The sequence below is a fragment of the Rutilus rutilus genome, assembly GCF_951802725.1.
Source record: "Rutilus rutilus genome assembly, chromosome: 3".
Lineage (NCBI taxonomy): Eukaryota > Metazoa > Chordata > Actinopteri > Cypriniformes > Leuciscidae > Rutilus > Rutilus rutilus.
The window spans coordinates 50,737,355-50,764,137 of record NC_140211.1 but is presented as its reverse complement, the minus strand read 5'-3'; the positions used below and the strand labels follow the sequence as shown (position 1 = coordinate 50,764,137).

At 37.4% G+C, this 26,783-nt stretch overlaps 1 protein-coding gene across 5 annotated transcripts in view; it reads right to left on the bottom strand.

The window, feature by feature from the left end:
- The window catches only part of cacnb2a (calcium channel, voltage-dependent, beta 2a), a 41,785-nt gene that overhangs the window by 6,934 nt on the left and 8,068 nt on the right, over positions 1–26,783 (bottom strand). For 3 of the 5 annotated variants that reach the window (XM_084404137.1, XM_084404136.1, XM_084404140.1), the window contains exons 2-12: positions 22,567–22,686; positions 18,039–18,161; positions 17,636–17,772; positions 15,574–15,650; positions 13,528–13,661; positions 11,426–11,506; positions 8,756–8,814; positions 7,912–8,021; positions 3,867–4,018; positions 1,416–1,511; positions 853–1,047 (exon numbers count right to left, since the gene is read on the bottom strand). In XM_084404137.1, coding sequence (XP_084260263.1) covers positions 853–1,047; positions 1,416–1,511; positions 3,867–4,018; positions 7,912–8,021; positions 8,756–8,814; positions 11,426–11,506; positions 13,528–13,661; positions 15,574–15,650; positions 17,636–17,772; positions 18,039–18,161; positions 22,567–22,686 — 1,284 coding nt within the window. Of the gene's footprint in view, positions 1–852; positions 1,048–1,415; positions 1,512–3,866; positions 4,019–7,911; positions 8,022–8,755; positions 8,815–11,425; positions 11,507–13,281; positions 13,302–13,527; positions 13,662–15,573; positions 15,651–17,635; positions 17,773–18,038; positions 18,162–22,566; positions 22,687–26,783 lie in introns of all 5 variants that reach the window. The other 2 variants (XM_084404139.1, XM_084404138.1) reach the window with 1 other exon arrangement.

Genomic DNA, 26,783 nt, shown 5'->3' with positions numbered 1-26,783 from the left:
AAGTTTTAACAAATTTGGATCTTTAATTTTTTATAAATCCTACCTACCCTGCCTTTGAATGTATTGAATTTTAATTTTGAACAAAAAAAAGTTATATAGTGTACCTTTAAGCAGTCTACATGATTTAGCTCAAGCAATATTCAGAAGCATGTGTGGTTATTTTAAAAAATATATATATAATAATTATATATATATATATATATATATATATATATATGTATCTGTTTAGGATTAAGAATACTTGGTATTTTTTAAATAATATTTTTTAAATGAGCTAAATTACTGCCAATTTTATTCAAACTGCAATTTATACAGATTCCAATTTAACTTTTTACATCTGCAGAATTAAGTGAATAATTTTTTTAACTTGCAACGTTATGAAATAAAAGAAATGTGTAGTCCAGAAAAAATATATATTGACAAAAACAAGGATGAGTGAGTGTTTTTTTTGTTTTTTTTAAATCTTTTAAAATATTATCTTTTTAAAATGGTATATTATAATTCCATAATAACTTCTATTGTGTTTGAAAATGGGTAAAGTGTACTGCCGCATATACTGACATGCATATTATGGTAAACTAAAATATACATGAATGTAATTTCTATTCAAACACGTATGTCATGTATTTAAATATACTGTAAATGTCTAAATCATGACTCACATGTCTAATGAAGTTGCTATTTTATACGTTGAAAATATATCAACTTTAAATGTAATATCGAATAACACACTGCAGTTAGAATTATAATCAAGCACTTGTGCTTTAGTTTGTTAGTCAACACATTCAAATAAGTGTACTTCTTTTAAGCATGACAAGAGATTATTAAAATGTACTGAAGTTTCATAAGCACCTTCAGTTGTGGATTAGACAGTGCTTCCTTGCAGGCCATTGCAGCCGCAGCCACTGCGGTGAGCTTTTCTAGCAGAGGGTTTGCCTGAGTGTCACTGGGAGGATGAGTGGACTTCCAGTACGCCTCCAGGTAATCAGCCATGTGCTCACAGGCGTCTTCCAACTGGTTCTCGTCCAGGATGATGTCAAAAAGCTCCTGGACGGAGAACAAACCAGGACAGGAAAATTAGTTGTTAGAGAGTGGAAAATGTCAGTTGTATCTTAAGTAATTATTTATAAAATGTTTGCTTTACACACAAATTAGTTTGGCTAGTTATACAAAATACATCACGTAAAATCATTTTGCGTTGACAAATATCAACCATCAAGGGAGAGAAGCACTTTGGGATAAAGTAAACTTTTTAAATAATGAAAGTTTAGTAAATCTAGAAGAAATCACAATTTAAGTTATACAACAATTATTTTGTTTATACAGTTAATGTTTGTGAACTTTTGGGAGTACAATTGGAGTTGAGTTAATTTGTTGTAAATTATTTTAAAGTGTGTGTGTGTGTGTAAACTCACTGAAGGGCACTGGGCCAATTTGTCTGCTGCCACCATCTGCACATTGAGATGTTTTGCCTGAGACTTCCCTCTAGATTTTATTAACCTTTGCAAAACCTAAAAGATGGACAAGCCAGAAACAATATTTCAGCTAAATTTCATTGTTGAACAACAGACAATGTGAGAGACAATCAGGGTCCCTTGTAAAAAAGAAGTGTGCTTAATTGTATTAAATGTACACTTGAAGTGTACATCAAACCTTAGAAATATTTTTTTTCCCCAATATTAATGAAATAAAACCGCACTTAAGTGTGCTTAAAGAGAGTACACTTTCATGACTGTTTCTTAAAGTCTTAAAGTTGTGATAGTCTTTTCTTCCCTATTGTGACATATATCTGTGTATCTGAGAGAAAAATGTAAGCTGGGACTAGATTTTGTCCTCGGGAATGATTGGGTTGTAGGAAGTTGGACGTTGCAAATTAAATGGAGGCAGATCTGAATGCCAATTTGCAGTCAGTGGTGGAGGATATTTAGTCCCACCCTCCGGCGGGACACGCCAAGAACAGAACAGATATTTAGTCCCACCCTCCGGCGGGACACGCCATGAAGAGAATAGATATTTAGTCCCGCCCTCCGCCGGGACACGCCATGAAGAGAACAGATATTTAGTCCCGCCCTCCGCCGGGACATGCCATGAAGAGAACAGATATTTAGTCCCGCCCTCCGCCGGGACACGCCATGAAGAGAACAGATATTTAGTCCCGCCCTCCGCCGGGACACGCCATGAAGAGAACAGATATTTAGTCCCGCCCTCCGCCGGGACACGCCATGAAGAGAACAGATATTTAGTCCCACCCGCCGCCAGGACACGCCATGAAGAGAACAGATATTTAGTCCCGCCCTCCGCCGGGACACGTCATGAAGAGAACAGATATTTAGTCCCGACCTCCGCCGGGACACGTCATGAAGAGAACAGATATTTAGTCCCACCCTCCGCCAGGACACGCCATGAAGAGAACAGATATTTAGTCCCGCCCTCCGCCGGGACACGCCATGAAGAGAACAGATATTTAGTCCCGCCCTCCGCCGGGACACGTCATGAAGAGAACAGATATTTAGTCCCGCCCTCCGCCGGGACACGCCATAAAGAGAACAGATATTTAGTCCCACCCTCCGCCAGGACACGCCATGAAGAGAACAGATATTTAGTCCCGCCCTCCGCCGGGACACGCCATGAAGAGAACAGATATTTAGTCCCGCCCTCCGCCGGGACACGCCATGAACAGAACAGATATTTAGTCCCGCCCTCCGCCGGGACACGCCATGAACAGAACAGATATTTAGTCCCGCCCTCCGCCGGGACACGCCATGAAGAGAACAGATATTTAGTCCCGCCCTCCGCCGGGACACGCCATGAAGAGAACAGATATTTAGTCCCGCCCTCCGCCGGGACACGACATGAAGAGAACAGATATTTAGTCCCACCCTCCGCCGGGACACGCCATGAAGAGAACAGATATTTAGTCCCACCCGCCGCCAGGACACGCCATGAAGAGAACAGATATTTAGTCCCGCCCTCCGCCGGGACACGTCATGAAGAGAACAGATATTTAGTCCCACCCTCCGCCAGGACACGCCATGAAGAGAACAGATATTTAGTCCCGCCCTCCGCCGGGACACGCCATGAAGAGAACAGATATTTAGTCCCGCCCTCCGCCGGGACACGCCATGAAGAGAACAGATATTTAGTCCCGCCCTCCGCCGGGACACGCCATGAAGAGAACAGATATTTAGTCCCGCCCTCCGCCGGGACACGCCATGAAGAGAACAGATATTTAGTCCCGCCCTCCGCCGGGACACGCCATGAAGAGAACAGATATTTAGTCCCGCCCTCCGCCGGGACACGCCATGAAGAGAACAGATATTTAGTCCCACCCTCCGCCGGGACACGCCATGAAGAGAACAGATATTTAGTCCCGCCCTCCGCCGGGACACGTCATGAAAAGAACAGATATTTAGTCCCGCCCTCCGCCGGGACACACCATGAAGAGAACAGATATTTAGTCCCGCCCTCCGCCGGGACACGCCATGAAAAGAACAGATATTTAGTCCCGCCCTCCGCCGGGACACGTCATGAAGAGAACAGATATTGTCGTGAGGGGAAGGGGATGTTAATATTTTTGATTAATAAAGATCTACTTAAGTCCTACTTAAGTGGGACTTAAGCACTGTAAAGTTCAGCTAATTGCATTTAATAAATTTAAACTACATATTTTCATTTAATTGCAATAAGTGTCTGAAAAATTACATTCAGTTCGCACTTAAATATGTTCTTTTAAAGGATATTATTTCTGTAATAAGCACTCATTTTAAAAGTATGCTTAAGTGTGTTTCTTTTTCACAAGGGATAGTCAGTGAGAGAACAGGTCTTTCACACAAATACCCTTGATTGTAAGTTATCTATGTGTGTACCTTTGGAGAGGTGATCTTGATGTAGACAATAATAGGTGCAAGAGAAGTTTTTCCCAGTTGGGCTGGGTGGTTTATTGTGTCCGCGTCAAGAACCACCAGCTGCAATGTCCGAGCCAGCTCAAAGATCCTCTCAATCTCACTCTGTACCTCCCCTATAAACACACACACACACACACACACACACACATACACACGAATTAAAGTGTAAAGGTAAAATAAAGCAAATCACCTTTTGAAAGTAACTTCGCGCTTCAATGGTTATATCAATTACATTGTTACCACCAGGTAGCAACAAGTGACTGGTAACATTTTTTTATTTGTCATTGAATCATTCAAGAGATTTGTTCAAAAATGCAGTCATCCAGTAATGAAACAAGTCAAGTATTTATGAGTGAGTCATTGAATCATTCATGATTTAAAAAAATGTATTCAGATTAATTAAACATTTAAAATAGACAGCAGCATTTAACATTTTGTCAGAACCTCTAGTAAATAAGATTATTTATTTTTATACTACAGAGCCGTTGAATGCTTGAATCTGATTGGTTGACGAACGTTCTAATCTAAGGTGTGCAATTATTTTCAAGGAAATGCACGGCTAAAGTAGTTCCAGGCAGGTCTTGACCGGATTACAGTTCCATATCACTTAATACTGTAATAATGGAAAATAGGATACAATTCATGACAAGAAAAAACATGCAGCCCCATGCGCTTGATCTGCAATTTTCGATGTTTAACTTCACAATCAATGGAAACTTGCAGTTTAATTTGAATAAATAAAGTATATAGTCCTATCTATAATCAATAGAAAATTAAACTGAATATATAAATAAATTGATAGTCCTGCTGCAGAGGTTTTCGTAATTATTACAGATAATATAACAAATAAATAATTATTGATAGGTCTACTTGTTAAAATGGCTTTGTGTTTCATTTATTAGGCTAGTCTACCGTCAATAATAAAAAAAAAGAATGAGCGAATTAATTAAAACGAAATGAATTAATAAATAAATAATAATATAGACGCACATGCTTCTCTCTCTCTCACACTCTAATAACTGCATTAATAACTGCATAAAGCCGGGGACACACTTACTGTAAGGCTGGTTATGAATGTAATTAGATACTTACAGTAGGCCTCTGACTGATCATGCCCAAACACGTGTTCAGCGCGTTCATTCTGTGTTTAGGTCGGTGTTTAAAATCTGCTGCAGTCGATGGAAACAGTCAGTCTTAAATGTCTCAGCTAGTCGTTAAGTGTGTCCCCAGCATTAGTCTGCTATCCTCTGTCACTAACTTTAACATGACGGAATTAGCAACGGAGGCATGGGATTAGATGCGTAAGAAATTAGTCCTACATACAGGAGTGTTTTAATGACAAAAACTTGACTAACGTCTTGAAATACATCATCTGAACAATGTTTCGAGGTGTGGTAACTGTAGTATTAGTGGAATAATTGACTGCCAACCGCTTCGCGTCGTGACCGCATTACCACCTCGGGTGTGCATTATTTTTCTAATAATTCAATTATTCCTTACTTATTTTTAATTTATTTTTAGAATTGTGTGAGAGTCTCTGCTTGAAACCAAAAAACATGATTCTCTCTCTCTCTATATATATAGTTCGGAACGGATAGTTCCAGTCCTTGATTCTGATTGGTTGAGCTGCGTTCGAAGCCATTGTAAATTACTCAACAAACATACACCTGTGACCGCATTACATTAGTATTACTGCGCAACTGCCGTTTGTGATTCTTGTGTTGCTTAGCAACCTCTTTTGAACTACATTGCTTGGCGGAGGAATTAATGTGTTATAACGTTATAGTTTATGTTGCTGGTGTTTATTTTATGAATAAAATAAATATTAAAATAAATATTTTTATGGAGTAACCGGTTTATACTCCGCTCCGCGTCGTGCCTTACAACGCCCCTTAGCTGTTCTAAATCCACTGTAAAACACAGCTTCAAGGGGCTTATTGCTTAAATATATACAGTGGGGAGAACAAGTATTTGATACACTGCTGATTTTGCAGGTTTTCCCACATTTACAAAGCATGTAGAAGTCTGTAATTTTTATCATAGGTACTCTTCAACTGTGAGTGACGGAATCTAATTGTATGATTTTTAAGTAATTTATTTGCATTTTATTGCATGACACAAGTATTTGATACATCAGAAAAGCAGAACTTAATATTTGGTACAGAAACCTTTGTTTGCAATTACAGAGATCATACGTTTCCTGTAGTTCTTGACCAGGTTTGCACACACTGCAGCAGGGATTTTGGCCCACTCCTCCATACAGACCTTCTCCAGATCCTTCAGGTTTCGGGGCTGTCGCTGGGCAATACGGACTTTCAGCTCCCTCCAAAGATTTTCTATTGGGTTCAGGTCTGGAGACTGGCTAGGCCACTCCAGGACCATGATATGCTTCTTACGGAGCCACTCCTTAGTTGCCCTGGCTGTGTGTTTCGGGTTGTTGTCATGCTGGAAGACCCAGCCACGACCCATCTTCAATGCTCTTACTGAGGGAAGGAGATTGTTGGCCAAGATCTCGCGATACATGGCCCCATCCATCCTCCCCTCAATACGGTGCAGTCGTCCTGTCCCCTTTGCAGAAAAGCATCCCCAAAGAATGATGTTTCCACCTCCATGCTTCACGGTTGGGATGGTGTTCTTGGGGTTGTACTCATCCTTCTTCTTCCTCCAAACACGGCGAGTGGAGTTTAGACAAAAAAGCTCTATTTTTGTCTCATCAGACCACATGACCTTCTCCCATTCCTCCTCTGGATCATCCAGATGGTCATTGGCAAACTTCAGACGGGCCTGGACATGCGCTGGCTTGAGCAGGGGGACCTTGCGTGCGCTGCAGGATTTTAATCCATGACGGCGTAGTGTGTTACTAATGGTTTTCTTTGAGACTGTGGTCCCAGCTCTCTTCAGGTCATTGACCAGGTCCTGCCATGTAGTTCTGGGCTGATCCCTCACCTTCCTCATGATCATTGATGCCCCACGAGGTGAGATCTTGCATGGTGCCCCAGACCGAGGGAGACTGACCTTCATCTTGAACTTCTTCCATTTTCTAACAATTGCGCCAACAGTTGTTGCCTTCTCACCAAGCTGCTTGCCTATTGTCCTGTAGCCCATCCCAGCCTTGTGCAGGTCTACAGTTTTATCCCTGATGTCCTTACACAGCTCTCTGGTCTTGGCCATTGTGGAGAGGTTGGAGTCTGTTTGATTGAGTGTGTGGACAGGTGTCTTTTATACAGGTAACGAGTTCAAACAGGTGCAGTTAATACAGGTTATGAGTGGAGAACAGGAGGGCTTCTTAAAGAAAAACTAACAGGTCTGTGAGAGCCGGAATTCTTACTGGTTGGTAGGTGATCAAATACTTATGTCATGCAATAAAATGCAAATTAATTATTTAAAAATCATACAATGTGATTTTCTGGATTTTAAGTGTACCCATGATAAAAATTACAGACTTCTACATGTTTTGTAGTAGGAAAACCTGCAAAATCGGCAGTGTATCAAATACTTTTTTTTTTTTTGGTTGAGCGACTTCCAAGGGAGTTGATTAAGGAACAATCAACTCTCTCTCTCTCTCTCTCTTTCTATAAATAAATGATATATATAAATTAATATATATATAGTTCCTTAATCAACTCCCTTGGTAGGTGTTGAATAGATGATTGAATAGAGGTGTTCAATAGATGAGAAAATAACAAAATGTAACTGCCTAAACTAAATTTTCCTCTACACTGTTCAAAATCATTTCCAGATTTGAGAACATACTGTGACAAATATACCTACTCTATTGTGTGAAAGTGTGTATATGTCTTCTGGATACTGTAGAAAGTAAATTCAATAATACAAACTGTAAAAGAAATTACAATTCATGTAATCAATAACTTTTTGTTGTCAGAATGTCTCTGAAGGAAATTGTTTAATTCCCAAGTCTCACCATTTCACAAAATATTTCATTTCTTGGTCATTCACACCAAACCATCATACCAAATAAAAAATAAATTCAAACACTTTCACTGACCTAAATTGGAGCGTATATTTGAGCGCTCAATGATGGCGTGTTTACTGGGGTTGTTCAGCACAGAGCGCTTGGCCAGAGAAATATCAGCAGCTACCCTTGTGATTGATATCCTGAGTCAGAGAAAACAAGAAGGGTGAAAGAGACGGTGAGAGCAGCAATTACCAATGTCCTGAATCTAGATCTACAACTGTGTGTATAGCTTCTGTGTATTTGGCTATGAAATTCTAGTATTTCAAATGCATTAAACACAATGTTTTCTGAGGGTTTCTTAGTTTTACACTAGTTTTTACAAGATTTCCATTTAAACTACAGTGGAATTAGTCATTGCACACATCCGTTTCTCTATATCCAGTCTACTATTATTTTTCTTGTATATGCCTAGGAGATACTAGAAGAAAACATGAAATTAATATCTTTGCATCCATTGTACATGACGTTGCATATACATGGCGCAGATGAAAAATGTTAGAATGAAATGCATTTTTTTATTTTTTTATTAACCGGATTTCAAATCATAATGAATTTGGTCAGGATTAAGTTTGTAAAAAAAAAAAAAAGATTTAAAAATGACCTGAATGAGATAAACCAAAACATTCACCACCAGATTTTTTTTTAAATGTCATACTGGAAATACAGAGCAGTGATGACTCGTGTCGGGAAAACTGCAGTCAAGGGAAGGTACAAGCATGTGACCCAGCTGTGTTTATGGACCAGCATGGCCAATTAAGGCAATGAGATGGGACTATTTTAAGAAACACTGAACACTCACGTGACATACACATACAAATATATAAACTATCCCTAAGGAGCGTGAAGGACGAAGAGAAACAGCTTAAAGACTTACCTTCCCTCAAAGCGGTGCTTCAGAAAGTCAAACAGCGCTTTCTGCATCATATCTGTAACCTGTTTACACGCAAAAATGGAAAATGTCAAGGTTTTTTTGGTCCTGTTCCTGCCTTAGCCTTAACTTTTGCACATTGTATTTCCAGAACATTCATAAAGCCAACATACTGTAGATCTAAATGCTTTACAATTAAGTGTAAATATGAAGTAATAAGGAAGTAATGGGTAATAAAATGTATTAAAAGCTCTCAAATACTGTGCATGTCTAAAAAGACGGGAGTAATGATGCATGGAGATTTATGACATTTAAAGAAATAGTTCACCCAAAAAAATGAAAATCCAGTCATTACCAACTCAAATTTGTGTCACTGAACATATGAATAATTTTTGTCAGTTGATACTTGTCATTAGTTATTTACACGTTAGATAAGCAAAATGTCCAGGTTTCGCTTTTCAAACTGTATGCTGAAGACATCAGGAGAGCTAGTGCATATGGCAAGATTTTCAGTGAAAACCAGTCTGTTCCTCATAGAAACATAAGACTTTAGAAGACTTGAAGTATAGCGCAAACGTTTTAGGGGCCGCTATACACATGAAATAGTTTTAACATAATTGCAGACATTATTACGAGAACAAAATAATGTTCTTATGTTTTATCAAGAGTCATCTGGGTAATGAATTCAAACACCGCCGACATAAAGATGCAAAAACTCCTCACAGAATGTAATATTATATTAGATATTAAATATTACACAGATCTGTTCTTTAAGATGAATGTCACTACTTGCATTGAAACTTATTTCTTAAAGAAACACTCCACCGTTTTTTGATATTAATATTATGGCGGAATAGCACTTGGGAGCACTTCGACTCGGCGCAGTAATATCATCACTCCTGAAAAATCCTCTCCCACTCACTTCTATCATTAGAACCAACGTGACTTTTTACTGCGCCGAGTCGAAGTGCTCCCAAGTGCTATTCCGCCATACATTATAGTTATCCTTTTTACCCGCTTAGAAAAGCGCCACGTTTTATTTTGTGTTACCATACTTGGTCGTGTAACTACTCGTGTAACTGTATTTAAATAGGGAAAACGTGGAGGTGTTTGGTCATCTCTGTTTGGACCCTAATGAATGAACTGGGCTAAGCTAAGTGCTATCAAAGTGTTGCCGCGCACCAGAGCGATTGAGTGCACGCACTGAGACGAGAGAGGTATGTATCAGCACGTCTTAGTTAAGGGAATAACATAGTTTAATATGAAAAAACGGTGGAGTGTTCCTTTAAAGGTGCTCTAAGCGATGTTGGGTGACGTCACTTCTTGTTGACGTTTAAAGTATTGTCAAACAAAACGGAGGCTAGCTAGACCCCCCTCCTCCTCATTCGTGCACTAACCCCCCCACCCCCACCCCCAAATCCTTCTTGTCGGTTATTGGCTGGAACTGTTTGTTATGTTTTGTGGTCCAGGCTGGGCCAGTTTGTTTTTCTTGCCGTTTGTGGAGCCTGGGCTGTCTACAGAGACCGCGGTTTTTTTACATTGTGTTCAGGGGACAGGCAGCTAGCGGATAGTGAGGAGATGTTTGCTGTATGTGACAAAAAAGGTTTTGGCCTAAAAAACACGTGCCATCGCTTAGAGCACCTTTAAAGGGAAGAGAAATAAAATTTGCCTTGATCTTTTGACAGAGGGTTTTAATACGGTTTGAGCCGCCCCTTAAAAATGGATAATTTCAGACAGGGCCAGAATGAACGTTTTTATTTATTTGCAATTTTTTTTTGTTAACATTAGCATATAAGTGACCCTCAAAATCCATGTCATGACCTCTTTAATGTTTTAATTTGTTTAGTTTTTTGGCTGAACCAAACAGTTATATATAATTGTGGAAGCTTATATTCTATTTCAAGTATTTAAATTCAAAGATAAAAACACTGCAAACACTTTCTCCTAAAAAAAAAAAAAAAAAAAAAAAAAACTAATCCATACAGTGATGTTAAAAGCTAAAAGTGATTAAAAATTGTGAAAAACTTATTGTAATTAATGGTGACCAGGTTTTGCACCTAAAATATAATTTTTTTCAGTAACTACAATATGTCAACATCAGTTAACTACATTAGTTAATATGAACTACCAGTGAAAAATACTTCTAAAGCATTTACTAATCTTAGTTAATGTCAATTTCAACATGAACTAATACATTATTAAAATCAAAAGTCGTATCTGTTAATATTATTTAATGGACCTGAGCTAACATGAACTAACAATGAACAGCATAGCATTTTTAATAACTAACTTTAACAAAAATTAATAAATATGTAACAAATGTATTGCTCAATGTTAATGTTAGTTAATGCATTCACTAATGTTAACTAATAGAACCTTATTGTAAAATGTTACCCCTTTTTCAACAAAAGGCCATGGGCATGTTATTTTTTAACTATTTACAGTGCATTTATTTTTAGTGCTTACTGATTTCCCTTAAAACAACCTATGTTTGCAATGTTTTGTAATTTTTACACCTCGACAGTACTTTAACTTTATGGAAAACAGCAGCTTGGACATTCTGCTAAATACATAAAAGACATGATAAGAGGTTTGAGTGACATAAGTTCATTTCTGGGTGAATTAGCCCTTAAATATCTTCTCAATGAAGTCACAATGCTTTTTGCAGCACCTGACCTCGTAGCCCTTGAGCGAGGGTCCCACTAGCACCACTGGTCTCATAGAGGGCACCACATCATATGGAGGAATGTGCTCTGTCTGTGGAGCACCACAAAAACACAACATTAACCTCACAGAATACAAACACACAACACCCCATTTACAATCACATCTAGGAGGGATAACATTTGTATTTGATTGCAAATACTAATTATCCATATTCAAGATCAAGATCTACATCGCAAGTGTCAAATTTAATGTCAGCAGGCTGAGTATGTCCTGTTCGGCTGTATAGCTAATTATTTCATTTCATTTAAAGATTAAAAAAAGTAGTTATAACTGTAATGCATTAGTTTTGCCTGTGCTCAAATTAAGCTTGACACCCAACTGAAAACCCAATTTACATACAAACATCAGGTGTTTCAAACATACTGGGGAGATAAAAGGATTTGTCAATAGCAAGCTTTTATAACAGCACTGTTATTAGAAAATTATTATATATACAATTTTGTAAAGAATTGTATAAATAATAATTGAATTATTTAAACATGCACACACAACAAATGCTAATTCAAAGCTGTATAGGAGAAACGTCAGAAGGGAGACCCACACAGGGTTAATAGGAAGTGGCCATCCGATCATTCCTGTCGTACATCTTCATGTCTTAATATAGATAATATAATATAGATATGACCAAGAGTAGGATTCATAGCAGATTATAATAGTTACCTTTCTTATAATTAACTAAACATAAGGTTAGTTAACATCTTATGCCATTTGGTGGAAAAACAACAGCACAAACATCTCTTGTACACTCTTCAAAATAAAGGTTATTGGCATATATGGTTCCATGAAGAACCTTTAATATCCATGGAACCTTTCCAATGCACAAAAGGTTCAAATTAAAATTCACACTTAGAATGTTTTGTTACACTTTATTTTAAGGTGTCAGTATTAGTGTAATTATACATTTAAGTACTGAGTAATAATAATTGACTACATGTAGTCCTACTTTAGGGTTAGGATTAGGATGAGGGTTTGGTTTAGGGTTAATTACATGTAATTATGCATAATTTATAGTTATTACTAGAGTAATTACATGTAACATATGTAACAATGACACTGTAAAATAAAGTGTTACCGAATTTTTTATTTAAGAACTGATCACTGAAAGGTTCTATGAAGGACCAAAAATGATTCTTCTATGGCAGGGGTGTCCAAACTCAGTTTAGCTCCAGCTTGCCTCAACACTCCTGCCTGAGAGTTTGCAGGACAGTGGCTGTCCAGGAGCAGGATTGGACACCCCTGTTCTATGGCATCGCTGTGAAACCCCCTTTTGGAACTTTTATTTTGAAGAGTGTATTAAGGTGCAGTCACATTAGCAAAATTTCACAAGCAAAAAAGTCCATTCTAATCAGTCTATTGTCAGTAGTGATGTATAAAGCACAGCTCAAACCAAGCAGCTTTTTATTGGTTTTGTTTCAGTGAATTTGCGTGACCAACTTAAAAATGAGCGTAAACTGCGTGGGGAAGTTCTTTACAAAACTCCCAAAAATGGATTTCTATTGAAATAACTGGATTGACTGTGAAATTTCGCCAAACACCAGTAAATGTGTTCGCACCTTTAGAGATATTTTATGGTGCAAGTCGGTTTCACTGTAAACATTCTATTCTGTTATATATAGTATAAATCCCTCACTGAGCAATGGCTCTTTATTTCTGTTTCCCCTTAGGCATCCTATGTCATTTTTCCATTGTGTAAAAAACAATAAGCTATAATGAATAAACTACAGCACAAGCACAGGTACTGGATAACAGGAATGACCAGCAACAGGCCTCAGGAATACACTGCACGGTTCTCTGGCCTAACTTACCGACTTATGCCTCTGTATAGCTGAGGAAAGGAGGAAGGGATACAGACAAAAAGAAAAGACCAAGGGAGTGTGAAAGATTGGGGTACAGAGGAACAAAGAAAAGACAGGGAGAGAGAAGAGAAAGAGTAAGCTGGCATGAACATTGAGACAATGACAAAGAGAACAGGCTCTACATGAAGCTGCTGCTGCAGTGCAGGAGGTGACGGACACATGAAGAACGAGGGAGCGTCCATCGGCAAGCTTTACCTTCTTAAAGAAAGGCATTCGTTTCTCGCGGGCTAAAGGGGATATTACTGTGTTTGGGCTGGCTTTGGGAGATCGCTGATGGGGAGGAGGGTCACTCTCCTCTGGATCTAACCCTGCAGCATCTATGTCCACAGCTAAACACACATATATAAATGCACACACTTACATATGAGCCTCAGCAAAACACAAGGGGGAATTCATACAGACCGTAAGAGAGACACTTAGCTGTTGTAAATGCACAACATTCATTTTAAAACAACACTTCATAAGGCAACAATTTGGTACTTTAAAGAATAAACACAAAAATGAAGCATACTGCATTTCATTAAAATCAGACCCTTGTGAAAAAGTACATATATTATTAAAAAGAGTACTTATTATGGAAACAATATACTTTAAAAGAATATGCTGAAGTGCGAACTAAATGTAAATGTTTACAAACACTTAACTGAGTATTAACTGTAATTAAAGTGAAAATTGTTTATATTTATATTAAATGCAATGTGCTGAAGTTCTTTTTTGACCCACTTAAGTAGAACTTAAGTACATCTTTATATGTAAAAAGATCCATGGTCTTTGAAATATGGTTAAAGTGAATGTTGAATGTACTGACAAGCATTTATGGTAAACTAAAACATACTTTAATGTCATTTCAATTGAAATTGTATTTACGCATTTGTAAAGATGAAGTTGCAATTTAGTACATTTAAAATATATTAACTTTAAATGTAATTAAATGATTATATGATTATTAAAACATAATTTCATTTGACATTATTACAGATTGGACTTTTTAAAAGTGTACTTAAGTGTGTTAAGACAGAACCATGAAAATATGATTTTTAAAATGTAATTTCATTTGACATTATTACAGATTGGACTTTTTAAAACTGTACTTAAATGTGTGTAAAGACAGAACCATGAAAATGTCCCTTCTCTAAGTGCACTTAAGTTACCGTTTATTTGATTAATATTATATTATCTGAAAATACAGTTTAAGTACACTACAAGCACCCATTCAATACAGTTAAGCACACTTTGTAGTGTTTCAGTTTGCTCTAGTCAAAAAATTCTGTCATTTCTATCACAATTTCCAATCAATCCTAAAGGATTTTAACTGGAATTGTCTTATAGGATTCCAACATTACACAAAATGGTGTTATTAAAGGGATAGTCCACCCACAAATGAACATTCTGTCATCATTTACTCACCCTCATGTGGTTCCAAACCTGTATGCATTTCTTTCTTCTGAGGAACACAAAAGACGACATTTTGAAGAAGGCTGGGAACCGAACAACACTGAAGCCCATTGTACGCACAAAAAAAGAGAGATTTCTCAAAATATCATCTTTTATGGTCAGCAGAAGAAAGTTTTGAAGTGACAAGAGAGTAAGTAAATTATCACAGAATTTTTATTTCTGGATGGAGAATCCCTTCACACAAACAAAACTTCAGGAGGAGCAAGTCCATTCTCCGACCAATCAAAATGCTCGAGTAACATATATAAACCGCTGCTTCCCTCGCACATTTGGCTCCACAAACTCATTATGGGTGGTTCACTACTCTCAAATCAAATAGTGTGTTCTCATCATTTGATGAAATTTCTTCATCCCAGTTTACCGGGATGTACTTCAGAAGCTGACACAGCAACTTACCTTTTTAAATATTTTCTTGTAATCGTGACTGCCACTGCATTTCCAGCGCTTTCTTCCTCCATTCTTTTCTCAATTTTTTTACTCTCCACAGTCCCCAGTATTGTTAGCTTTAACAAACTCTCAGCATTAAGAGAGTTTCCCTTTTGTTGCTTTCAATGCTTGCACATTGACCAAAAACCTTTGCTGATCAAGCACAGACCGATTTATGATAATAAATTATAACTAAAATTAGTTCCATGCTACAATAGAAAATTCCTAAAAGTGAATCCTGTTCACATTCATCTAGAATTTGTTTGACCAGGGCAGAGGATGTGTACTAAGTACATAAAAAAATCAAATTAGTTTGATGCACTGAATAATGGTGGAAATATAACAATTTTGATAACTTACCTGAGGAGGGAGGGGTTGATTTACGTGAGTTTGAAACTATGTCTCCTAAACTAGATGAAGAGTTTGCCCCTGATTTACTGTGAAGAAAAATAACATACAATCAATTAATAAAAAAGAAAGGTGTAAGGTGTATATATTTCTTCTTTTATGTATTTAAACGTACACTATGTAATTTTTTTCGCCGCTAGGGGTCGCTAACCTCTTTCAATAACAAAGGCGTAGTTTGATGACGCAACATTTGCTAAGAATTATGGATCTTGTCGTCAACGTCAAGCCGACCGATCTAATAATGTTTATGGATGAGTAAATACATCTATGTTTTTATCATGACTGTGATATGAAGCAGGTCGGGATTGCTAAGAGACAGCTATCAGCTCCACACGCGACGCGAGTCCCGCGGATATAAAAGGAATATGGACATTTCATTCTTCTGAACTACACGCAAGTGCAGAATTACTACTTACAGGTCAGTTTATAAGACAAATTAAACTTGTGAGGTAACGCAGCGCTGTTTCACTTGGTCTAACATTACACTATCACACTAAACTGCATTTGAATGTGTTGAAATTTATGTGTTAGTTTGTCTGTATGAGACTAGCAGTAAGCTAGATCAACATTAGAATAACATACAGATCATATTCTGACATTTTATCATTGTTGAACTATATAACATTGATTAGTTTTATGTAAATGTGCTCACCTGTTTAATAAAGTACAAGTAGGAGCGGTCGAAGTCTCGGACATGGAGCTCTCATTTATATACTGTCTATGGGAGCTCTAGGCATCTCGAAAACACCGCGCTGATATTGATTCTCCTTTTAGTTGTCCTTTTTTATCCAAATCTGCTTGCCATGGTCCATAATGTTTGAACGAAACAACAACAGCGTGCAAATAGACATTGCGAACTACACAGTTGTCCACGTCTGTCGCCTTGGTTACTATCAGAGGGCTCTGGTTGCTATGGCAGTACAAGCGGAAACCAGGGAGAACGCGGATATGACGCCATTGGCGGCGACAAAACGGAAATAAAGAAACGGTACGTGTCTTCGAATTAAATTACAAATTTCTCCTGGTTTGAAAGTTGTTGGAAACTTAGGGATAATGTAAGTACACAACTAAAAAATATATATAACATAGATATAGTGATTTTTGCTATTTTTAAAGCAAAAAAGTTACATATTGTACCTTTAAGAGTGCTCTGCTGAAGAAAAGACACAGCTTACACCAGCTGAGCAGGTTCAGTGGGCGACAGTTTAAGGGTATACGTTTACACGACAACAATGTACTAAAAACAGAAACGTTTTTCCTTTGCGTTTTTTATGTACAGACGACAACGTTGTCAAAGCGATCTCCGCTCTCAGGGATCCGCGAAAACGATTAAACCGCTGTATTCTGCTGCCAGGCCAGTAGTTGGCGATATCACTTTGTAAAGAAAAACTAAATGGGTATAGACTGAACATGTTATACGCATGTGCATGACGTCATAGTTTTCACAAATTCAAGTTTTTTTGGTTTACATGGAGACAATAACGATATCATTTTCAAAGACGTGCACTTTGAACCACGTTTTTGTTAGCGTTTTCAGGCCCCCAGTCGTGTTAATGAGCGGCCAAACCGCATGAAAAGTTTACCGGTTTACCGAGCTTTAAAAATTAAGATAAAAGGCATCATAAGTCTAAGTACATTCTAGAAACCATTGGCTCCAATGGTCTCTAAATCTAAAGCAAAAGAGTGCTTATTACGGAACTGAACTTAATTTGACATTATTACAAAGTGCACTTTTTAAAGTGTACTTAAAGCCATGAAAGTGTACTCTAAGTACACTGAGTGGCATTTTTTAATTAATACATTATCTGCAAGTACAGTTTTTAAAAAATATATACTTTTAACATTTGAAGTACAATACAAGTGCACATTCAATACAGTTATGCGCATTTCTTTTTCACAAGGAATGCCTTTGAGAAATGCAGTCTAAATCTAGTTCTGTATGTCAAAGCTATATTTTCTGTAACATTTTGTTTGGTGAAGAACTTTATGTATAGTGCGTTTGTGGAACAGATACCTTGAGTAAAATCTTCCTTGTTTTGCACGTTGGTCCTGGTGGATGCGAGTGTTTTCAAGCTTCACTGGACTTGGGATGAAACCAATGTCACACCCTTCTTTCACCAAGCGACCAATCCACCAGTCGTTATTAAATTTCTGTCATTAAACACACAAAGTATACAATACCAATCTCACAGAACCTTACAAAGTAAAAATGTCTATTTCAGAATTGGCCATAAACAATTGTTTTATATGCGTGTCTGTTTGAGTAAAAGACTCTGTTTGAGTCTGCTTTGTGTTTATTGTGATATAGACATACGGTATTAATTTGATTTGTTCAGGTTTGTTCAGCATTAAAAATGATTTTAACTCAACCGTAATAAACAATTCTTAATTTTTTTTCTGTATGTGTATATACATACCTCTTTAACATGGAGGAAATCTTTAGCCTCAAATGATATTCCCATTCCAGGCACAGGGACATCATCTTCAAGGGAGGCGCTGTAGCCAACATTAGTACGTACTGCAAATGCCACAGGTTTAGCCTGTGTAGAAGAACGAAGAGTGAATACAGTATGAAATATTAACGAGTAAGATTGGAACATTACAAATCTAATGCTATTCCAAACCTTTGGAACACAAAAAAAGTTATCAGTGTTTTGACATTGTCCGTACAATGAAAGACAATAGGGTCCGATTATGTTGTTTGGACACCAACATTCTTTAAAACCTTTTGTGTTGCATTCAGAAATGCACACAGATTAGGAACGACATGAAAATAAGTAACAAGAGTAACAGCAACAGAATTTTCATTTAAAATGTCACAGAATTATCACAGATTTATTCAGTTACAAGCTAAATTTGAGTTTTCTCTTCTCCTGTTCGGGTTTAGCAGATTTACAACCTATTACTTTTGTTGCTTTTTTGTCAAATAAGGCAAGACACTACAGGCGAAAACATGCACATAACTGGTTATTTCAGACTAGTGCAAAGAAAACATCCACAATCTATTTAAGTGTTTATTTTATTGCATGTTATCAATGTGTTTGTTATTAATTTGATTGCATTGCATGTTATCTTTAAACAGCCTTTAAGGATACGCATAGTACATTGTTAATGTTTTTTTTTTTTTTTTTTTTTTTAAAGGAGTTTTTTCTCCTGCACACATTGAATACATTGAACTATCTAAACCGCTTACAGAGACCTTGAAGGGAGGAAAGCCAGGGCCAGAACTAATTGAATGGACAGAAGAGATGGAAGATGCAGTTGTTCGTATTAAGGAGACTCTTGCTTCCACACCAGCTTTATGACATGCTGATGGCCAGCAAGCCATTTCATCTGTGGACTTGGTTGAGTAGTAAGTCCTATTCAGCAGCCCCGGGTTCAAGGGAGAATGTCATATGGAATAGTAAGATATTCCTCAACCCCAATTCCTACCTCAATGGCAGGACAGCATCACTGCTTGTTGATTTGTGACTGTGCAGAGTGGCCGACCAAAAGGTGGTACACCAGGCATCAGATCCTGAAACTGTTAACAAACAGGCCTAGGCTCAATCTCTTCTCAGAGACGGGCCAAGTGGGAAGCCACTCTTTTGAGCGAAAATGTGGAGATACAAATTGACTTAACTTCCTTAAACTAACTGAACATGTCACCAAGAGCCCTCTAAACACTGAGCCACTACCCAATGCCATGAAACTGTTTGCTGATGGGTCCAGCTTTCATGAGCAGTGAACACGCTTCACAGGCTGGGTGCTTGTAAATGAGCATGGTGAAACTGTTGACTGTGGTTCTCTTTCAGGCGGAAGGTCTCAAGTTGCAGAACTTGTCATTTTGACACGAGCCCTGCAGTTTGTTTAAGGAAAAATGGTCAATGTGTACAGTAGATATTTATATAAAGTGATGTATGATTTCAGACCCGTATGGAAACTCAGAGGATTGTTAACTATTGCTGGACTTCCTATCTGTCACCAACAGCAGGTCATTTAACTAATGGATTCATGTGCTCTCCCTTGCAGAAGGAGCTGTTATCAAAGTAACAGGACACTCAAAGGACGACTCGCCTGAATCCAAGGAAAACCAAGCTGCAGATGCCACTGCCAGGGGGGCAGCAAAACAAACAGAAGGAACTGTCAGTCTAACGTCTCTTTCTCCACAGGAGGAGGAAACACATTTTTGCATTATATGCAGTTGATGATGTTGATGAGGTAGAGCAATGGACAACATTAAGTGCACACCAGAGCTCAGATGGACTGTGGAAATTTACTGAGTGACTTGTTTGCCCTTCTTCTGCTTGTACTGAATTAATGTCTCTGTATCATGGTTTGGCACATGCAGGTCCCGAAAAGTAACATGCAATGATAATGATTTAAAAAAACATGGTGGTGGCCAAAGATGAGAAATGCTTGCTCTGATTTATGCAAAAGGTGTATAGTATGTCTTAAAGTGAATTCTCCGTCAAAGCATAACATCTCTTTTCTCTGCTGACACACCTACAAATTGACTCAATAGATCAGCTTTAACTTACAGGTAACTTACACTTTAATGATTGTTTATTAGTTTTTTTCCACTTAGAAACCTGCACAGCAAATGCAATAGCCACAATCTTGCTGAATGAAGTTTTTCCGAGATGGGGGTTAAAACAATTCTAATTTTGTGTTCTTTGGGGAGGGGGATTTTTCAATGTTTTTAAAACGCAGGGAAAAAGCAGGAGCATGTACTAGAGGGCAAAATCAATATGGACACAAGACGGTCTGCACTGCACACACAATGAATTATGGGTATGACAAACAGAGGACACGGTGTCCTTTAATGGCAGTGGGGATGGTGTGCTTACATGCACTTCATGAGTCTCCATGATCTGTCAAGACAAAGCTCCTTTTAGCTTTCCTTTATTTTGAGCTGCCTTTCACCTTTATTTTATAATAAAAATGCAAAATTATGCAATGTGTAATATTTATTATAGAGCTTTAAATTATATATATAAATATATTTTTAAATAGTGTGCAGTTGTCTGTTCATTTTTAAATCCCTGTTTTGCTTTCACAGGCCACTGTCCGCCTCTTATGTAACACAATTTTCCATTATACATGCAGTATTGATCAGACATAGTGATTGTAACCTTGTGTGTACAAGCTATACGCTTTCATTCATTATCCAAAAAGACATTTGACAACAATTTACTAATTTCAACTGCCTCTCCAGAATATCAGAAAACATTCAGATTTAGCAAGATAACAAAGCTAGAGATTTCAACCAAGGCTGCATTTATTTGAATGAAAATACAGTAAAAACAGCAATATTGTGATATACTGTATTATAACAATTTAAAATAACTGTTTTCTATTTGAATATTTGAAATTGTAATCAATTTACAATTGTCAAAGCTGAATTTTCAGCATCATTACTCCAGTCTTCAGTGTCACATGATCTTTCAGAAATCATTCTCAATCTTAATAAAATCACTTTTGGCTGGTACTGTACATTTCCAAAAAAAGAAGAAAAAAAAAGAGGTATGCTGTCCACATTAATGTTATACCTCTATAATCTTAATGTTTATTATGTTTTTTTGGAGGATGGCTTTAGAAGTCTTGGAATATATTGTGATGTTTTGCTCTTTTTGGAGCATTTCTCTTTATGATAAAGAAAAATAAATGTGGGTGTACTATTCCTTTAAGGATTGATTTGTCTATGCGTGTGTGTGAGAGAGCAGATGCAGATATTTCAAGAAACATGGTCAGTGAAGAATTTCTTCTGTCTGAATATTTTACTGCCATCTGGCTTTATTTCAATATTAATGTGAGTATTCTGCATAAATAAATGATCAAATCTGATTGATGCCAAGCACTAAAAATAGCTACCTCCCCTAGAGGTAAAAAAAGAGAGTGACAATAACAAGATTAAATAGACAGAAGAATAAAAATAGATTGGAAAGACTACTGTAGTGAGATTTCATGTATTGCCTTGAGATGAAGCTTTCAGGCTTCAGGCTAAATCAAGCTTTAGAAGATGGCATTCAATGTGCAGACAAACCCTCAAGTTTTTGAATCAATATGGAAAATTGAATTTAAACTTTAAAATTTTACAATTTAAAAATTGTAAAATAAACCGATTTATGTTTCAGCAACTTCTTGATTCTGTAATCCCATTACATTTACATTTATGCATTTGGCAGACGCTTTTATCCAAAGCGACTTACATTGCATTTCAAGGTACACGTTTACATTCTTATCAGTTTAGTATTATAGTACTTTTCACAAATAAATAAATAGTTAAAATGAATAATAAGGAAGTATACACTTTAGTGCAGCACTGATAATCATACTTTCTCAAAGCAAAGACCAGGTAATGCAAATTGTACAGTCCACAGTGACATATGACAAGAATATGACAATTTATCTTGACATCAAGTACTGCGTTCTCAGCGCTGTTAAAATAAAAGTCCTGTAGCTGTCAAAATAAAAGTCCTGTAGCTGTTAAAATAAAAGCTGCTTCCAAAACTTCGGCCAAACAGAAATACTTATCGCACATGGCTGGTTGCATAAACAGCTTAAATTAGTCTTAAAAGTTAGTCATCTAATTTTTTCTTTAAGACTGGTTTTAAGACTGTTTTTTTCTTTAAGACTGTTTTTTTCTTTAAGACTGGTTTAAGACTTTTTAAAGTCATTTACTTAAAAAGGTAGATTGGTCCAGTTTAAATCGGAAAAGTAAGACGGATTACCTCTTTTCGAACTGCTAGTTGGTCAAACTAGTCTTAATATAATATAGATCGGCCCCTGGTCGATGCCAGTAATTTGAAAATCCCTACTACTAAAGATATAGCATGAGTAATATGATATTCTGAATACAGCTACAGATTAGGCAGAACAACAGACTTGACAAACCCTTATCAAACTGCCAGTTAATCAGACATTGATTCAGTCACAGTAAGTGAGTAAAACATGCAGCCAGACCTTGGCCTTTTCGAGCTGAGTCTGAGCCTGTCTCTCAGCTTCTCTGCGTAAGGTCTCTTTATCTTCCTCCAGAGACACATCTGAGTCCGATGGCCGACTAGTGTATGAGTCCGCAGAACCCTATGGCAAGAGCAGAGAGATTTATTTTTCATGAATAAAAGAATGCTGGTAACCAACAGTTTTGGTTTCCATTGAAACAAAACATAAACAAACAGCTTCAGCAGAAGTTTATCAAACTTAATGCATCAAGGGCCATGTGTGTCAGTATAAAGTCCAAAACCATTGACCGTTTGGGATGAAACAGAGCCAGTTAAAAGTAAACAAAATCTTACTGAGCACATTTTTATGTGCCATGGATAATTAGAAAGAAAGATATACCCTGCTAAAAAAAGAAATACATTTCTGTCATGACAGATCTCTTGAGTGTTTGGCATGGTCGATATGTTTTCTTGGCGAAAATAGATCTGCTGCTGCAGAGCGAGTACAGGACTTGCCACTGCCAATACGTACACGACACGCTGCTGTGAGCGTGTAAGACATTATTATTATGTAAAACACATGTAAAGCCACTTTTCCGAAGAGCCGTAGCTATGTGTGCCCTTTATGCCGAGTTCACACTCGATTTTCTCTCACAAAAAAAAAAAGGGTCTGTGAAAGAGTTCTGACTGAAAACGACATGGGCGATGACCTACAGCCAATGAGAGCAATACAGGACAGCGGGATATTTGGGGAGGAGTTACAGACCACAATTTTTAACCACAACTCTCTTTGAACACACTTGCTCCCCTCGTCTCCCCAATCTGTTTTTCTTTTTCTCCTTTTCCTGCAAATCAGCTCACAGACAATTTGGATCGCAATCTTCCTGCATGCTATCATTTTTAATAACAACTTCAGTCTCACGCGTGATCTTGCATTATTTCCTTATCTCTTCTCGCGTGTGTTTGGTTGTGGAACGTAGATTGCGGACCAGACAGAAGTTGTCGGCAATTCTTTCTTTTGAAAATCGTGCAGTGTGAACTCTGCATTAGTTTTATTTGAGTATAAGAAATGGGGCATGTGCTTGGTCTTGGTATCCCCCCAAGCAGATCTAGCCGTTAGACAAGTTGGCTGCCATGATGTGCATTTAAGGTGTGGTTTTTTTCACTTTGTTTTTTTAAGAGGGGTGTCCCTAGTGATCTACCAGTTAGGGCTATGCGATTAATCCTAAACTCCTCCCCAATATGTGAAACGATTATTGTGCAGCAGCCAATACATCCAAATCTGCCAAATAAGTGAGTGTTGTTAAATGCAGTCTACTGTTGCTAAACTGCGAGACGTGTTGATATTAAACAGTGTTATTAAAAGCATATTAAGCCGCAAAAGAGATGCTGTTCCCTAGGCGGCCTCCAGAGTGCGTGCTCCGAGACAGGGCAGAACGCATGTAAGCAAAGTATACTGTGGGGTTTAGGCACACGCCTAAACGGTCAAATAGCCTATACACAAATACATCAAAATGCCATTTTGGCAAGTATCCTCGTAAACACAGTCGGTTATGTTTCAAGGTAATGTAAACACTGAGAAAGAGCACGTTTGTATCAGTATATTGGATCTGTGCAGCTCTTAAAGTGACAGCAGCCTAATAAATCAGTTGCAGTCATTATTGCTAATCAAACAACAAAAGACAAAGATAAAATCACTCACTGCTCTTGAATGAATAAACTCTCGTTTTAATAAGGATTAGTCTATATTTAATGTATACAACAGCGTTATTTTCCATTTGATTACTTCATTCAATTTCTTTTGTTTGGTATTACTTATCTGAATACCACTGTTAGGATATTTTCCTGAAAAACCTAAATAATTATTTATTTTATTTAATTAGAAAAACGACAAAAAATACAACAGAACAAATTCAGTTTCTTTGTTCTTATTGTACTGCTGAGCGTTTACATCTCTTCTGTAACTGTTTTGAGGACTTTTTACTTACATTAACCCAGTATTAGTTTTTGAAATTTTGATAATTGTGATATTTCACTGACATATCAATATTGAGCAAAATAATCGTGATTATGATTTTTGCCATAATCGAGCAGCCCTACAAGTGTGGTGTTAGCTACATGCCTACACTGTAAAAACAATTTTTGTAAAAAAGGGCCAAATTCTGACAGTAACATGCTGTTTTCCATTAAAACACCAATATACCGTAGAAAACAATGCATTCTGGGTGATATTTGTCATTTTCGAGAAAGTAGCCTACAGCAATATACTGTGGATTAACACCCCTCAAAGTCGACACTCAGAGGCTGTGTTCCAAATCACACACCATATACCTTCATTTACTATTCCCTACATTAGTTCACCAATATAGTCCACTTGACTGAGTGAATAAAAATAAGTGAGTTAATTTAGACAATGATGAACACCTGCTGTTAACAAGCAGAATCACTGAAGAACAGAGAAAAGTTTAAATCAACTGCAGATAAAAGAAGGCATTATATCTCTGAAGATCTCAGCAGAGGAAGATTAAACAACTCCACAAACAGCATTACCAGCTTAACTTATTACTAACCAGATTGACCTTATTTCTGTCATACGTTTATAGAAGTTCTGATTAAAAAGTGACAGAGGTTTAGATGTCATTTTATTGTTTCATTTGATGTTACCATGATGGTGATCAGTGTTTGCTTCAGTTGGGCTCTTGACCCTTGACTTTTGAACATTAGTTTTTCTTTGGCTGCTGTAGCTGTGTCTATAAAATACATTTGCTATGGCAAAAAAGAGCTGAAAGAAAACGGGATCAGATGACAATGGCTGTTTGTTAATGATCACAACCATCATCTAGTGGCCTGATAAACTGATCTCATTTATAGTCTAACGTATTTATATGGGTGATGCTTTGTATTTTTGAGTATGGCATCACTGTGATTCTACAGAATGAGATCAATCTGTGTTTTGACAACCAGAAAATATGAAGGATTTTGAAAACAGTTTATGCTTGAAACGTTGTGAACTTCTATATCAGCCAGACACACACAGACAACAAGAATCGGCGTATGAATCTCAACAATTTTTTTATATTTTTCTTACACAAACTCATCGCTTTGCTTCAGAAGGCCTTTATTACTTAGTCTCCAGGAGCCGTGTGGAGCTTGTTTATGATGGATGGATTCACTTTTTTGAGCTTCATACTGTTGGTTGCAATTCACTGCCATTATCAAGCTTGGAAGAGCCAGGATATTATTTAATATAACTCCAACTGTATTCGTCTGAAAGAAGAAAGTCATACACATCTAGGATGGCTTGAGGGTGAGTAAATGATGGGCTAATTTTCATTTGAAAGTGAACTACTCCTTTAAGACACTACAGTGTTTTATTACTTTATCGCAACATTGCTAGCGTGCTGTTGATAAATAATATTTGCTAACATTGCAATCTGAATTAACTATACGCTGCTGCTGAACAAAAGTACTAGAACTGCTATAAGGTCCATTGAAATATGCGAATACGAAACCAAACAAGTCAGTTAAATTGCCAGCAATGCTTTGTCACTGTATCCTCATAGCAACTGCATTGTCCACTTGCTGCTGCTGCTGCATAAACGCAATATTGCACATACGCTAGCTGCTAGCTTAGTAATTCACTCTAAGCATTAAAACAGGACTGTTAACATGACGCATGATTTTAAACCTTGTGTATGGTTACTTCATAAGTAATTAAGGCAGACCATGCAATAATGCATGGTATTGCACAAGAAAGACTTCACTTATCTTAGATGTTGAATTTCAGAGGAATTCTGAAAGCGTGCTGCAACTGCTACAGCAAATGCTGACCAAGTATTTGAAGGTTGAGCAGCGAGCTCATTGGCTACTGATACAGCAGGAACCAATCAGCTGTGCCCTATAGAGAATGATGTGATTGCAAGCAGATTGACAAAATAGTGTTGTCTCTGAGGCATGGTACAAACATGTTACTCATGGTAAATCAAGAAAAACAAGAGATATAAACAAGACGACTAACCGCGTTGAGCTATATAACAAGGATTAGTTTTCTGTCAATGAAGGTATCCAAACAGTTGCTCACCTGTCTAATAAAACACATAATATATTAAAGCGGAAGTAAAACCGGAAAGTAAAACCGGAAATCGAAGGTAACGCGGATATGAGGTCACTGACAAGCAACGCAATGATGTTACACTGGTTAAAATTGTGTATTTCTCTGGATTTAAACATTTTTGGAAA